Source organism: Solea senegalensis, linkage group LG21 (genome assembly GCF_019176455.1).
Source record: "Solea senegalensis isolate Sse05_10M linkage group LG21, IFAPA_SoseM_1, whole genome shotgun sequence".
Classification (NCBI taxonomy): Eukaryota; Metazoa; Chordata; class Actinopteri; order Pleuronectiformes; family Soleidae; genus Solea; species Solea senegalensis.
This window is the reverse complement of record NC_058040.1, coordinates 11,752,776-11,769,546: the sequence shown is the minus strand read 5'-3', so window position 1 is coordinate 11,769,546 and position 16,771 is coordinate 11,752,776. Positions and strand designations below refer to the sequence as shown.

Here is a 16,771-nt window from a genome sequence, read left to right as displayed (position 1 = left end):
ACAGTGTTGTTTCAGGACATTTTATTGATTCATTTCAAAGTACAAGATTAACTTAAGTGAATTATAAATTATCCATGTCATTATTACTATCAATCTGCACTCTTAAATGTGTAGATAATATATTATTAGACCTTTATAAATTAAATATTTGATCCCATTAATGACAGACTGTTTATTAAAACACATTTTTCATTATGGTTTAAATTATATATGGAACAACACAGGTTTACTACTTTATCACAACTTTAGACACGTATATTGATTATTCCGCAGTCCATTGTATTTTCTTTCCCTTTTTGGATATGAAATGTTTATTTTTTTTGTGAAAAAAAAAAAGCAACTCGTTTTTAAATTTAAAAGCTTGTCTGTAATTTATTTGTGTTTTGAAGAAGCAGAGTGATGTTTGTGTGAGCTGCAGGACAAAAGGGACGAAATTAGTTTTAATTGGAGGTGTTTTGTGTGTGTGAGCAAACCATGAACTGCTGCAGAACCAGCTCTTAAAATTAAACTCGCCATATTATAGAACCTATAGATAACAACAGAGATCAATAACTGCAGATGAAATAGCTTCATTTCGTTCGCACTGAAGAAACCAAATCCTACCTCTTGACATTAATAATTTTTCATTCCGTTGCTGTAAAATGCAGGATATTTTCGATGTTGGTCAAAATCAGCTGAACGGTTAGCCTGCTGCGCGCGCGCCCACGTGTGTGTGTGTGTGTGTGTGTGCACTATTATGTTTTCAATAAGGCCCATTTTCTTCTGCATAAATAAACTGTTTTTTTTATTTTTTTAGGGTCTGCTGTATTTTGATAGGAGCGATTCTGGGCTATATAGATTTACACATAATTGCGGATAATCCTATGATTGACACATCGATACAAACGTGTGTGTGTGCGCGGTCACACACAGATATCCTGTAATTATCAGGCTTCTCTTGTGTGTGAAGCGACTCCGGCATTTTATTCCTTGTGCATCAGCTCCTTACATTTTAATAACAGGTCTACCCCCCCAGTAATTGTAAGATTGTTATTATGCAAAAAATAAAATGTGCAACTCGTTTTGCATAATTTGAATATATTTGCATTGGCCTATAAGAACGAATTTCGTTCTCATAATATGTGTGGGGCGCGAGATATTGATTTCACCATAAAGATAAACAATCATCTCATTTTGCATTGTGGAGTTGAATCAATTTAATTTGTATTGTTTTCCCTGAACTTCAATATAAATATTGTGAAGTTTACTTACGTGCGTAATCATTGTGTTACACACACACACACACATACGTGTACTTTTCCAGTAGCAAATAAATGGCACCAACTCCAGATATAGTTGTTGTTTTTCCCCCCCTCTGCATGGCAGCGGTTTGGAATACCTGAGATATCGAAGTAACACACACACACACTTGAGCAGAGTCCGAGTGAAGTTTCTGTCATAACTGTTCCAGACTGTGTCCACCCTTCTCACGCATCTCAAACTCTTTCCCTCGCCCTCCCCCTTCTTTAACTATAAGTCGGCCCATAGAGCCACACAAACTTCCACTGCGGCACAGCTCAGCTCTGACACACAGACACACAGCCTTGCTTCTTTCTGCTGCTGCGCTCTCGTCGCCTTCGCTGTCCTGCAACAACTTTCTCCCCTCCGCACCGATGAAGCCTCGGAGTAAAAGCTGCCAACACTTCAATCTGATTCACTTTCTGTAATCAGACTCCTGCCTTAGAGTGGAGAGAGAGAGGGAGAGGAGAGGGAAAAGAGAAGAAATCTGTTCTGATCTAAATAAGGCTCTGTAAGGAGCGGCGAGTCCTCGTTCCTTTTTAAAAACAAAAAAAACAAAAAACTTGTATCAGTGGAGGACAGACAGACGGTTGCGCACAATTGTTTCTTATACACAACAACAACAACAACAACAAACATTTCGGTGCCTCAGTCACACCAGAGTCCATGCAAGATACGGATGCTACAAGTTCTGACGCGCATCGCCGACTCGTCCCCTGATTCCACACGCACCGAGTGGCGGAGACACGCGCTGTGAGGCTCCACGCGGGGTTCATGTACTGGAAAAATGAAGTTCTGTCCCCTCTTTCAGAGGGAAACAAGATTCTGTCCGACGGAATCCCCACGAAGCAGGTAGTTAACGCTCTGGAAAGCGAACGCCCTGTGCCGCAACTCTGTGCGTAAAACGGCTCGAATTGGAGAGGTTTAAACGCACCGCTCTCGGGCCTTTTGCTGTGAATGATCTTTTTTATGGGTGTGTGACATGATGTAGTGGTGATTTTTGTGGTGCAGTAGAAAGTCAGTCATCGATGATAGACAAAATGGTTTCTCGTCTCTGGTGTTTGCTTCGACTGAACTGGAGCAGCAGCGGAGACGTGATCGCGTTGCTTTTGTCTTCTTGTGTGATGTCACACAAGAATCACTGAGATCAGCTGCACGCGCCTGCCGCTGTGAAGAGGCACGCGTCTCTCTCAGGCTATGAATAGCGTGATTTGCGGTCCGCGAGTGTCTCTCCCTCTCTCCCCTTCTCTCTCTGCTGCCAATTCGCCGGAGAAGAATTCGATTTTAATTACAGCTATTAAAAATCAAATTTGCAATTCTTTGTGTGACCCGTTGCCTCTTTGTGATTGACAGATGAAATTGACACTCCGGGTACCTCTTATCCACTGCGTTTCAAGCTATTTGTAATTACAGGTAGTCGCCCCACACACACACACCTCACTCACCCACACCCCCTCCACTCTCGTGTCCTGGATTGCGGGAGAAAATGCTATTATTCTGAGAGGCACGGGTTAAGGGCAGGGGGAAAAAATCAATCCAAATTGGAATAGCTTCATTAAACGCTGTCTTTTGTAGTCGCGACGCCTTTTTAACGGGTTTCAAAACCGACGGCTCTTTTATTGTCAGGACGACTTTATATAGGAGTAGTCGCGTGTACGTGGGAGCTTGCGCGCAAATGTCCCCGCGAGGATTTCTCAGGCGAAGGATGAGGCAGCAACCAGGGAGATGAAGTGATGAAGACTCACCACCGTTCACTCACCGTTGTCTTGTAGGTGATCTGTGCCGAGCACCAGAGCACGCCGGGAGCCTCGCGCTGCAGCGTGGAGTCCAAACACGCGCCAATGGTGAGAGCTCCATACTTCATTTCCTATATATGCATTTTTTACGCACAATGGTGAACATTCATTATTAAAATGGCGACATGTGCACACTGTTTTTATTGATTCACGTATTTCATTGCAGTCTCACTCGGACGGAGAGTCTCAGCGATCGAACATGGAGCGGGAGGACACTCGCTCGTCCCCGAGCACACCGTCCACTCCCTCCGTGTGCTCGCCGACCTCCACCACCAGCTCCGTGCCCTCCACCGGGAAGAACGTGTGCGCCAGTTGCGGTCTGGAGATCTTGGACAGATATTTGCTCAAGGTGAGAGGAGAAAAAAAAACGTGCGAGCGCGGAAACGTTTAAATGAAACAGACTGAAATGAAATAAATTAAATTAGCAGACAGTAAACACAGCAGAAAGGTTCGGACAGGCCTGCTGCTTTTTGTTGACGCACACAAACAAAACAACTGACAATGTAATAGTAAGATTTGGCACGAATAAAACAACACAACAAATAAACTATAGTCATTTATTATGTCACTGTAAATACAATTAAAATACCTACTAATATAGCCTTCATGTAATTTAGTTTACCCTTTAATTATGTCATAATAATAATACTATAGTTGCTGCCACACTATAAAAAAAACAATTTTTTTTGTGACCTAGACTTTCCCCAAAGTAAGTCACAATGACAGACACTCACAGACACAACACGGATGTTTGGTTTTTCAGTTTTTACTGCCTCACTGTCAACGTGCCCTGATGTCTTGTCGCGTGCGCTCGCGTGTTTCCATCCTAAAACACCCTCGCGCACAAATGGGTGTGTGTGTGTGTTTCTGATCTGTGTCATTCGTTCATTATCTTTTTTTTTTTGGTCCATAACAGTAACACCTAGAAACATCCAGACAATATTTTTTTTAATGTATCATTATTTTTTAGATAATAAAAATCAGACTATATATATTTTTTTCGTTTATGTTTTCGGCCAAATGATCTGTATTTATATTTTAAGTGAATTGTTCGATTTTTTTTACACTATTAAACATAATTACTTAAATTATAGCTTATTATTTTTGTAAATACATAACACAAGTATTATTATGATCTCATTATTAGGGTTTTTACGTTAATATTTATATATTATATAAATTATCTATTTGTCCTCTCTGGATATATATCTACTAATTAAAAAAATCGTAAAGTGATTATCAGTTAGAACACTTACAATAATGGGTTAGAAAACATTTTTGTTCCTTTAAGCGCCTAATTTTAGTCGGCAATACATTTGTAATTTTTCAGACTAAGCCCTCGTGCCAAAATTAATTATGCACATTTTTATTTTCATCATGACAGAAAACAGTTTGTAAACTGCTGCATAAGATTCCAACCACTGCAGGCAGTCAGATTTGATCAGTTATTTTATCACATTATCAAATTTAATCAAAATCATTATCTTGTTATTTTTCTTGCTAATGACTAACATAAAAGAAGACATTTCACCCAAAAATGGTTCGTTACGCCTGAAATTTAAGAAAATGCATTGAATATGGATCGATTTTTTCAATATCACATATTAATATTAAATATTATATTATTCCCTTATTAAAATAATATTACAATAATATAAATATAGTAAATGATGTATTCCTACTCACTGTAAAAAAAAAGAAAGAAGGTTGGCTATATTTTCGTAGTAAGCTTAAATTATAGTCGCTTATTATATGAATAAATAAGAAATTCAAGATAACATCACAGTTGAACGGAAATAGTCACTTTGTATTTTGAAAAAAACCCCAGCAAGTCTGACATTAATGTAACAAAGTGTGTGAGCAGTGATTTATCACCTGTGTGTGTGTGTGTGTGTGTGTGTGTGTGTGTGTGTGTGTGTGTGTGTGTGTGTGTGACATGGTCGGTGTCTTTCTGCAGGTGAATAACCTGATCTGGCACGTGCGCTGCCTGGAGTGCTCGGTGTGCAGGACGTCACTGCGTCAGCACAACAGCTGCTACATCAAAAACAAAGAGATCTTCTGCAAAATGGATTATTTCAGGTAGGGTAAGTTTGGGACTGCGTTTCCAAAATACTGCCCCGCCTCCCTCTCTCCCTCGCTCCCTCTCTCTCAAACACACAGTGTCGCTCTTTGAGGTGTGTGTTTGTGTGTGTGATGATGTGGGTTGCCTCACGTGTTACTGAAAGACCCTTTCAAAAACTGAAAGTCTGTAACAAAACAAAAATCGTTACCTACAGCGACGGAAAGATCCCCAGCTTTGTTATGGCTACACACACACACACACACACACACACACACACTATGATATAATGACCACTTTAAAAAAAAACAAAAAAACTATCAAACTTAATGAGCAATTACTGTAAAAAAATATATTTTACATTTGTAACTTTCGATCTGCTTCATTTTTGAATTATTATTATTTGTCCACACGTGACACGTTATTGGCATGGCTTTGGGCGCGCACACGCAGGTGCCACGTGCTTGATCACCTCCAGTGGGACGCGTGAAACAAACGGAAATCACCGGAAATGCTGAAGTGTGCGTGTGTGTGTCAGTCAGTCCGTGTAGTCGTTTTATTTATAGAGGAAACAAAGTGTTAAAGTGAAACGAAACAATCTCAGAACAGAAAAAAACATAAATACATGTTCTTGTTCTGTTCTACAATAATATCTGAACTCAGCCAGTTATTTACAACACACATGATAATTATTCATGGTTAGAGAATCAAATGAAGCACAAATAATACAAAAAGTATTTAATCTCCACTGCTACTTTTGTGCAATTTAGACGTTTTATGTTATTCTATATACAATTAGTGCATTATCAGACGCAATGTAACACATGAACAGTGATATACATTCAAGAGCGATTATATGTACTTATATTAATTTTGCATATAAGAAACTCAAATTCATACACACAGTGTGTGTGTGTGTGTGTGTGTGAAGGAGAGCAATGTTAATTTATTATATGTATATTTACATACTTATGTGTGTGTGTGAGAGAGAGACACACACAGAGAAAGAGAGAGCAATGTTCAACAATTTATTATATATATTTGTGTGTGTGTGTGTGAAATATTTTGATACATTTTACTTGTTTGTCTCTGCTTTGGTGGATTTATTTCCTCTGCCAGTGAAACTCAAAAAAAAAAATGCAAGGACAATATGTACATGAATGTGAGTGAGTGAATGAGTGAGTGTGTGTGTGGTATCTGAGGTTAAATGGGGTTCACACGTAAAAATTCAGTTCAGTAGCCTGGAGCTGGTGTGGATGGACACACATGCTTGTGTGTGTGTGTGTTGCTAACTGTGTCACTGAGCGTTGGTGTTAGTCTGATTGAAACCTGACTCCAAGCCAAAACTCTGAGGTTTATAATCACCAGCAATTAGTCGTCCACCACCTCGGACCCTTAGGCCTCCACATTAGCAATTAGATCGCCCCGAGTGCGTGGTCAGCACGTTTCTGCTCTCACTACTACTACTACACACACACACACACACACACTCATCTACTTAAATGTATCAGTAAAAACGTACAGTACACATTGCCTCTTTGTGCAGCTGCACGACTGTACACACACTCACAAACATTAAGCTGAGATCTCTGTTTGTTTACACTTGTCCAGCAGCTGCCAATCATTCTGCTCTATTTTTCTTCATAATAATATGAATAATAACATTCAATCTGACCAGAATCCAGTTGAAAAGCTTTCTATTATCATTCAGCTGCCACAGGCCCTGAGACACGATGTTGCTCTCTGAGCCGTTATTAAACACACACACTGGACTCTAAAACATGGCAAAGAATCACATGTACAAAAACCGTCATGAGGGCTTCAGGTGTAGCTGTCAGTCACGTGTTACAGCGTCGCCAGGGAATCATATAATTATATGAAATACAGTCCATTTGATTAAAAGGGTGTCTGAATGCGGGAGCCTTAAATGTATTCACGCTAGTTTCTTTTAAGGATTATTCTGCAAGGATGTGGACTTAAACCCTGTAAATAAAATACTTATTGTATCTTTAATAACCTGCGAGAGTTTATAAACTAAGTTAAGACTGAAATTTTTCATACAAAGGTTTGGCACGTTTAAATAATTAATAACTACCTCTTATAGTCGGAAAAACAGTTACAAGTATGAACATATCTCGTCTCCCTTCTCTTAACCTAAGAGAAACACACACACACACACACACACACACGCAGAGACAATGCAAATGACGATGAATCTATACGTTAAAAACAAAAAAATACCACAAATAATTAGGATATTCTCACATTTTTCATACACACAAATGCACGGACACTGAAAAAAAGAAAAAAAAGACTTAAAAATCCATTCAAACAAATATAGCAAATTGTTTTCTTATAACTTGGCCACTTTAAGTGGATACAGTATCACACATACAGTATTATAATATTTGTAATAGTCACAGTTCTTCATGACAAATGGACAATAATACACACAGATACGCACACAAGGTTAGTTTTTATGTATTAATTTGCTGTTTATATGTATTAAGACTGGCTGTTGGAAATTAAGTCATCAAGTCTTTTTCTAACACATGAATAAAACATGAGTGCAATTAATCTAAGGATTAACTATTATTTCATCCTGAAAACAAAAAGTCACCTTTAATCCATTTTCCCAAACATCCCTCATTGTTTAGATGTATCTCTCTTCATACACATTATCCATTTAATTTAATTTAATTTAATTTATTTTATTTACTGATTAAGGGTATTTTTTTTATTTTACCAATCTTTCACTGCAGCTCAAGATATAACAAGGAAAGTGGTGATACATCAAATTTGACAGTCTGTGTATTCTGTGGACGAGAATATTATTCAAATACTGCAATTTCTTTAACTCGCCGTGGCTACAATCTGTGGGCAAAGCTGTCTCATTTGCATAATAACATTTGTAAGTTTTCCATTAGAGTCACTCGGGAATGATGGAATGATTTTTATGTTTTATTTTCTTTTTCTTATAAGACATTCTTGCATTAACAGTGAAGCATGGCTGCAGGCGGGCGGGCGGCCTGCTGTACAATGGTTACTCCTGTAAATATAAACTGTAATCTGGGGTTTAGGCCAGATTCTAACTCAACGGGCTTAAACACCCCGTATGAGTTCAGATCCTCCGGGCTGACTTGAAACCTCTGGAGATATTTCCTCATCTGTGTCAGCCTCTCATCTGGCTTTGGACTGACAGCTGCTTTAATGGGGCGTAATAGCAGGAAATCAGAGCGGGGTTTCCCTCCATGTACCTGTGTGTGTGTGTGTTTGTATTTCAGTATGGGGGTGCAGGACAGAGAGTCGTAAAGTGCCTCACAAGCCCATGTTAGGCCTTCAGGGGCCTGCTCTCACACACACACACATGCGTGCATGCACTACCCCTTTCTTTATTAGCCTCCTCCCCTCACCCCTCACCTCCCTTCACCCCCTCCCTTGTCTCACTCCCATAGAAACCTCATCCTTGTCCGAGAGCTGCAGGCCACACAGGAAGTTGCACTGCTGCACTAATCAGCAGAACCATGGGATACGGACACTGTAACCAGAGTCAACGTACGGAGGGAACTTTGTGGCTTAGACATGTTTGTGTGCATGTGTGTGCGTGTGCATTGTGGTAATAATCATTCATCAACCGACCTGTGGTTGGCTGATTAGGTCTCCATAGCAACAAAGATGTAGTACAAGCACAGCGAGAGAACAGTTGAAATGATCGTTTGGTTATACGGTGTTTAGTGAATTTAATCACTAGGAAAAGAACTGTCGGAGAAAATATCTTATTTTGCAATTTCATTTGAGATGTAGTCTTTTAAGTCAGTTTTAAATATAAATCCTCACATAGGGTGATGATGATTGATTCAGGATTCACCGTGTAATAGATTTAAAGCCTATATTGCAGCATTATCACACAGCACAACATTTTAATCCAAGGATGAATGAGCTTGAGTCACATACGTACTGTACGTAGAAAATAGAACAATCAAAAACAGAAGAATTCCATTTTGGCCATTTGCTGATATGAGTACGACCTAGTTTCATTTTTACACACTCAACATGCAGCGATTACAGATATGTTTTAGTAAAAGGTGTCTTTTATGGTCAGGGTTAATATTCCAGAGTTTAGTAATATGCTAAATCAGTGAAAAGAAGCTGTCTGCAAGGTATTAAGATCACTTTCCCCCCCGTCTTAGATTTCCACACCGTAGGCCGAACACGAACCTCGCGCCTCGAAAAACCGCAGAGTCGAGAGCAGGGGAAACTCTCTCAGGACAAATCTAATAGAGATTAGTGTATTCTCACAGCACATCGGCAATAATCCAAAAAACATGTACCTCTTCAAGCCCCTCTCGCTCGCTCTCCCTCTCTCTCTTTCAGCAGCAGGTGAATTACTGTACTAAAAAAAAAAGAAATCGTAAAGATTAGACCAAAGAAGGGGAGCAAATAGGAGAGGTCTGGGGCTAAAAAGGGAGGTTTTGTGGTGTGGGATTTTCCCTCTTGTGAGTGATATGGGGGCCATGAGGATTGACAGTGCTCCAAAATAAACACCAGGTTTTTGGTACAAAGACAAAACGAGATAAGGGGGAGAAAAAAAAGACATAGTGGAAGGAGGGAGGAGGGAGGGAGGGGTTTGTGGAGATGAAGACAGACGACAAGGAGGAGGAGGAGGAGGAGGAGGGGGGTTAAAGGGATGATTTTTCAGCTTTTCTGGGTCCTGTCTCGGAGCATGAAACTGACAAGCTGTCATGCCAGATTAGCCGACAGCTACTCCACCATGTTTTTTTCCTCTTTACTGTAGAAACAGGCAGGGAATTCTCCATAAAAATATAAAATAATACGTACGTACATACTGTACAGGAAGCCATGGAGTCGATTTGTCTCCGGAGTGGCTTTATTAGGTTACAAGAGCTTTGCCTATTTTGTTTCTTCTTCTTCCCTGTGACAACTTAAGCTTCTCTGTAAGTGCCATGTCGGCAAATTTCATTTCAAAGTCACCACAAATACTTTTGTTGGGTGCCGGTGCTCTCTAATGTCCAACCGTCGCAGTGATCTGTCTTTATGTGGAAATTGTCGCGCTAATTCGCGATAGTCTGTTGAGCCCTGTCTGTCAAGACAGACGCAGAGTCAGACGCGAGGCAAGGATAATGACTTACAAATATTCTCGAGCATACGACGTGTATGAAAATGCCACTTCTTGGCCAACAAGCTCGTATACGCGAGGAGGGGTACGGGCTGGTGGGATGTTATAATGTGCTTTCATTCCAGATAGAGTGGATTTGAGTGCACTGATGAGCTGCCAAACCCACTCACTTGGCAGCACTCATGCTCTCCTGCACCCTCGTCATCCTGCTCTTTCGCTGCCATCCACGCTCTTTACTTTTGCCGGGTTTTTTTTCCCTCGACACCGAGACTCCCTGCCTCAGCCACTTACCTCCTCTCTCCTCGTGCTGCTCTGTGTCCTCGTCAGTGCTCTCTCGCTTTCTGATTTCGAGTCATGTTTGTGATGTTTTCTTAAAACATTCTCAGTTCCCGGATCACTCGCTGCTTTTAATTTATGCCAGTTTTTTGTTTTTTTTTATGAAGTATAACGCTGGCTGTATACAGTTTGCCACTATGTGCTTCATGTTTAGCTCCTGAGGTAGCACTTTTCCAGGCTACAGGCAAAATCCTGCCGCCTTCACCAGAATTGGCAGCTGCTAACCCGCCAAAAAATGGCTCAGAGCCGATACCACGTCAAAACCGGAAAAAGCCATGATGTACTTTTTAAAAGAGGAGAATGATCACTTTAGATTTTAGTGTAGAAGAGAAAATTGCTATGATATGTCAGTTGTAGTTAAGTGTGTTTGATTGGGGTGACATTTCTCAGTGCCAGAGGTTAAGGAGTCATATACAGTATATTTTTTTTGTCTTTTCTGAACACGTCATATTGAATAGTATAGGATTCTTTTTAAATTAATTCTCTTTTTAAAGATGTAGAAGTTTAAAAAAGGGCACAAGTTGCAGTGAGAGGGATAGGAAAATGGAAATCCAATCTAATTTTTTAAGTGAGCCAAGTTACCCAAAGTGCTGTACAGTAACTTTTTGTTACTTTAACGGTTTGTGCTATCACAAAAATTCTAGTGGTTTGTGAAAGCTGAGAAGATGCAAGTCAAAGCACAACATGTGCTTATTACCATCATTTCACTCGTGCTGTTGCAGGAAGCGGGCGAATCACCGTCTTTGTCACCAGAGAGGAGAGAGTTTGAAAAATGCCTGTACATACTAGTTTCCATTTTTTGGCCTCTTATTTTTTTGTAGATTGAGACTAAAAAACTCAAACAGATGTTATTTTAAATAAGTGTTATACTGTTCATATTTCAAATTGAACACGCAAAAATCTGGTGTATGTGTGAAACCCTTTGTTTTTCTTCATTTTAAATTGTTAATACACCATTTTAACATGCAGTAAATTGTAAATAACTGGGAACATGGGCAAAAGCAGTTACTCACATAACATGTTCTGGCCCTTTTATGGTTTAAAACAAGTCCGTCTGGACATTTTGAGGCGTAGGTTTTAAAGTGTTCAAATCCATAAAAAAAATATAAAAAGTCACATCTCATACTGTGTTAAAAGCCAAGACAAAATATTACAAAACAAAATATAATTCAAAGCTGATAGAACTTATTGTTATTATATCTACAGCAGCCTTTAGCTCCACTCTGCGCACATATTTGTCCAATTTGTTTTCTTCTCTCACATTAACACAGGTTTCAGTATTTCAAGTAAAAAAAAAAAAAAGAGTTAACTTCAGACATATTAATGTTTATTTGAAGCCAAAGAAATCTGATTTGCACATTCTCTGCTTGGATTCTTTCTCTTTCTCCAAACTCCATTTGTCTCTCACCCTCTCCTCTTGTGTGTGCCCCCCCTGCACAACAGTAAGTCAGGTGGTTTAAGTTTATGTGCTGCCTGATCTCACTGTTACTATCAGTTACAGCGGGGTGATGTGGAGTGATGTCATCCAAGTCTTTCTTCATCTTCCACTTTGTGTAGAAACCACCCTGGCTTACGTACGTCGGTTTATCCCTGGTGTGTGTGTGTGTTTGTGTGGGAGCATGTGTGTATATGTCAGGGTCTTCACGCATCAGCCAGGAAATTGCAGGTGTTGGTTTGTTTGCGTTCAAGGCTCAGCTTGCAGCCACAGTCTGGAGTCCTTTTTGAAGGCCACATCCTCCTCAGAGGTTTCTTCCTCCAAACCCCTCCAAGTTCTGCCAGAACTTGGAGCGTAAAAACAGTCATTTTGGACTCCAGCTTTAGTCGAAAAAAGGGGGGGGGAGTCTGTGTAATGCTGTGTGTGTGTGTGGACTGGCCCTAAGATAAAGGGTCACAACGATAAAATACCATCGACTGCTGCAACTCTCTGTGCCAAAATGGTGCCATCTACAAACACATAATTTCTCTCTGCTGGTTTTCTCTTGCTTCTCCTCTTCTCTCCCTCACAGTAGGTTTGGTACTAAGTGTGCTCGCTGTGGGCGGCAGATATACGCCAGTGACTGGGTGCGCCGCGCGAGGGGAAACGCATACCACTTGGCATGCTTTGCGTGCTACTCGTGCAAGAGGCAGCTGTCCACGGGAGAGGAGTTTGGATTGGTGGAGGAGAAGGTCCTGTGCAGGATCCACTATGACACCATGGTGGAGAACCTCAAACGAGCGGCTGAGAGCGGTGAGTTGTGGTTCCACGGCCCAAAACCGTTTACTCCAATTCTTCTCCAGATGTTTGCTCAAAGATTGTCTCAAACACATTTTTAATAAATAATTTTTGTGGTCACATGCGGAATTAATCATGACATAATTAGAATTTCTCTTATTTACTAACATAAATATTTACGGCACGTCGCTGATATCTACTATATTTAGCCTGTTTGTTCTTAATTTCTCAGCGGTTCTCATGGATACCCACAGGATTCGTGGATACGTCATGTCATAAAAGCACAGACTGTGGGTTAGGGTTAGGGTTAGACTGTGTCTCATAAGTGAATATACTTCCCAGGACATTTGCGGCTGCGTAAAATCAAGTCATCTGATGTGCATCATTGTGTTTTACAGGCAATGGTATCACGTTAGAAGGAGCGGTTCCAACAGAACAAGACAGTCAACCCAAACCTGCCAAAAGGGCACGGACGTCCTTCACTGCAGAACAGCTACAGGTCACATACATGCTTTACAATCAATCCCATATTGATATCATTTTTGCATCTTTTGAATGATTGTTTTCTTATTTGAAGCCCATCCACCATATTAAAATGACACTACATTGCTTTATTGGCTTTAATGACATATTTTACATATGAATATATTATCTCAACATGCAGATCATGCAGGCTCAGTTTGCCCAGGACAACAACCCCGATGCCCAGACGCTACAGAAACTGGCCGACATGACGGGCCTCAGCAGGAGAGTCATACAGGTCAGTGTGCAGACATCTACACTCCTCTGCTGACAACAAACCTGCTTATGTTATTAAACTGGATGTAGATGTAGACTTTGGAAATGGAATCCCATTAAATCTGCACCAATGCACCTCAACATCTGCTTTTAAATCTCTTGTTTTAGTTTTTTATAGTTTATTTTACAGTATTTGTTTTAGTTTTTATAGTGTAATATACAGTTTTTACAGTATTTTGTTTATTTGCTTTATTGTATATTTTATTTCTAACTTACCATTTTATCTTTTCTATGTTAAATTGTCCCAGCAACATTTTGGTCAATTTCACACTGAGATTAGGTGTAAATCCAGATTTACTACATACATGCCAACGTTAGATGAAACTGTACTAAGCTAACAGATAGATAGACAGATAGATAGATAGATAGACAGATAGATAGATAGATAGATAGATAGATAGATAGATAGATAGATAGATAGATAGATAGATAGATAGATAGATAGATAGATAGATAGATGGTGTCTTGAAAGGTGCTTCATTTAAAATATGTTATTGTTATTATTACATAAATTGTCAATATATTCACTGAAATATGAATATGCATTATTTACACATACTGTATTTCCATGTCATTTATGATATATACAGTACTGTGCAAGAGTCTCAATCTACTCTTAGATGTGTTGTTTTAGTAATGTTGTCATGAAGTTTTAAAATACAAAGCTTCTATCTACAGGTTAAAGTGTCAAGTATTTGGTGTGACCTACCCTTACACTTAGATACATAAAGCCAAACAAACAATAGCACAACTCTCTTACACCAGATCATTCGACAGACATAAACCCCACACCTCTGGTGTTGCCCTGAAGCTTTTGCACAGTAATGTATATATAAAATGATATCCTTTAGATTAAATCATTTTCTATTAAAGAATATAGCAACATGATGTCTGGTTACATTGCGTCTTCATAGGTGTGGTTTCAAAACTGCAGAGCAAGACACAAAAAGCACACGCCCCAGCACAGTGGGGCTCCGCAAGGTCATCCGCAGTCCAGAATACCCTCGTCCCTGCCCGATGAGCTGCATTACTCTCCCTTTGGCAATCCTGAGCGGGCACGCATGGTGGCCCTTCATGGGTACATCGACAGTGAGTTATTTTTTTTATTATTATTATTATTTATTATTTTTTAAAAAAGGTGCCACACAGATTTCTGATTGTGCTACGTCATTCTCTTTCTTTTTGTGATTTTAAAAGCTGTCGTTTGTGTGTTTTTTTTTAGGTCATCCCTTCTCTGTGCTGACCTCACAGAGTCTCCCTCACCAGGCCATGTCACTGCCCCAGCTCCCCCTCAGCCGCTAGCACTCCACTTATGACCGCTATGACCCCTCGCCTCCGCACCCCAACCCTTCATCTCCCATCAGTAAACGTCTGCCGTCGGCCTGACCCGGAGGTCAACCAGTCAGAGTCAGGATGGGGGGGGGGAGACAAAACTTCACACAAGAGTCTCGCCCACTTGGAAACAGAAAAGACATTTTTTTTGTCTCTCTGAGGACAGGAATATCCCACCTGCAGCCAGTTTGACAAAAAGAGGCAACAATTTTTTATGATTTCACCACAAATAAGGACCCATTTTTCTTCAAGTGAACGGCGTCCTCCGCTGTACTCGTCATCCGCGCTCGGACTTTGAAGGTGGAGGGAGCTTTAAAAGGATGACACTGATCAGGGAAGCAGGACTGACGCCTCTCAAGTGCTGTCAGAATGTTGAAGAAAGACAAAGAGGGGGACATTTAAGGGGGAAATGCCAGTGTGGCACACGGCAGACCACATTTAGAGGTAAGACTCCGCCCTCTTTTTTTTCTCCAAGCAACCATGAAGGAAAATGATGTTAAAACCGCTAAAACATTTTCTTTTAGGAATGGCAATGGTGTTTCCATGGCATTTAAAAAAAAAACAAAAAACAATCTTCCCAGCAACATTTCGGTCAATTTCACTCTGAGATTAGGTGTAAATCCAGATTTTCTTTGGTGAAGGAATATTGCGTGCCTTATCTTTTCCAACGTTAGATGAGACTGTACTTGTTTTACGGCAGTGAAATTCATGACAAAGCAAGGATTTTGGGGTTGTGTATATGAAAACAATTTTAGATCTTCCATTGGTTAGAAAATAATAAAACTGTCGTAGAATCTTGAATTGTTATTATTATTATTTTTTATCATGAAGGAAAAAACCACAAAGCACAAAGTCTCTGCTCGTGTATCATTTTTTAATTCTGGGTTTCATGAGGAGCAAGCAGATTTAGATTTTAAAACCGCCACGGTCCTGTTACCTTTCTTTAATCGGACACAGAAACAGAAAATCTGATATGTTACAAGTTACATATTTTTATATTTCAGGTGTTTTTGTCATTAATTTATGATTTTAAATTCCCTTGTTCGGCGTCTGTGCGTGTGTGTGTTTTGTACAATGAGGGAAATGGAGTACTGGTACAAAATAGACAGTATAAAACAGACTGGGGTGTACATAGTAAGAAGTGTGTGTGTGTGTGCGTGCGTGCGTGTGTGTGCAGGGGTAGAAAGTGTGCATCTGTATTTTAGTGCCATGGCCGATGTGTGAAGAACAGGATCCAGCAAGACCTCAATGTCCTTGTATTTATTGAGATGGTAAATCCCTGTAAAGCACTTTTTTTTCCCCTCCTCTGAAAATGTTTTTGTTTTTGTTAAAAAAAACATGAAATGGAATGAAACAAAAAGTTTATTTGATAGACTGTGCATCATTAATGTTTTGTGTACTAAATTGCAATAAAATAGAATGTGATATTTTTGTGTTTTTTTGGGATCATTTTTTTAGATCATAAAATGAGCGACAACTCAAAGACAAACGGACGCAATGATTAATGGCAAACATACAAATAAAACCAGTGAATAATCATATTATCAATGTGTTTTGTTTAATTAAGAATGATATATTTGCTTTTTACTTATACGTGTGTGTGCGTTCATATGTAATACATCTGTTTTCATAAAGCAGAAATGTTGCATCATGCAAAATATTCTGCAAACAAATTGTTTTGTACATGCAAACATTCGTTCAATGGTGATTATTCCATTTTCTTTTAGATAATGTGTACATCTTTACAACAACCCTGGTGATTTCATAGATTTAGCACTTAAATGTTCACGAGTATTTCACATTTCCATGGTCAGATCTTGAAT

The 16,771-nt window shown here is 39.6% G+C and overlaps 1 protein-coding gene across 2 annotated transcripts; it reads left to right on the top strand.

The window, feature by feature from the left end:
- Positions 1–1,556: 1,556 nt before the first annotated feature.
- Positions 1,557–16,490, top strand: lhx6a (LIM homeobox 6a). 2 transcript variants are annotated; one of them, XR_006358145.1, is made up of 9 exons: positions 1,557–2,130; positions 3,051–3,122; positions 3,241–3,423; positions 5,032–5,153; positions 12,613–12,833; positions 13,217–13,317; positions 13,483–13,578; positions 14,551–14,705; positions 14,839–14,930. XR_006358145.1 is itself a non-coding variant. In XM_044012515.1 (9 exons), exons 1-9 carry the CDS (start codon positions 2,053–2,055, stop codon positions 14,916–14,918), a joined length of 1,128 nt encoding a protein of 375 aa, XP_043868450.1. In that variant the 5' UTR covers positions 1,557–2,052; the 3' UTR covers positions 14,919–16,490. The 2 variants fall into 2 exon arrangements, 1 of the variants encoding a protein (XP_043868450.1); XM_044012515.1 differs by having other exon boundaries at positions 14,531–14,705; positions 14,839–16,490.
- The last annotated feature ends 281 nt before the right edge of the window (positions 16,491–16,771 follow it).

What these genes read in the sequence shown, in the direction of transcription:
- lhx6a (XM_044012515.1), top strand. Translation starts at nt 2,053, where the DNA reads ATGTACTGGAAAAATGAAGTTCTGTCCCCTCTTTCAGAGGGAAACAAG. An exon ending in ACGGAATCCCCACGAAGCAG is followed by an intron (nt 2,131 to 3,050) that starts GTAGTTAACGCT and finishes GTTGTCTTGTAG; the next exon opens with GTGATCTGTGCCGAGCACCA. An exon ending in TGCAAAATGGATTATTTCAG is followed by an intron (nt 5,154 to 12,612) that starts GTAGGGTAAGTT and finishes TCTCCCTCACAG; the next exon opens with TAGGTTTGGTACTAAGTGTG.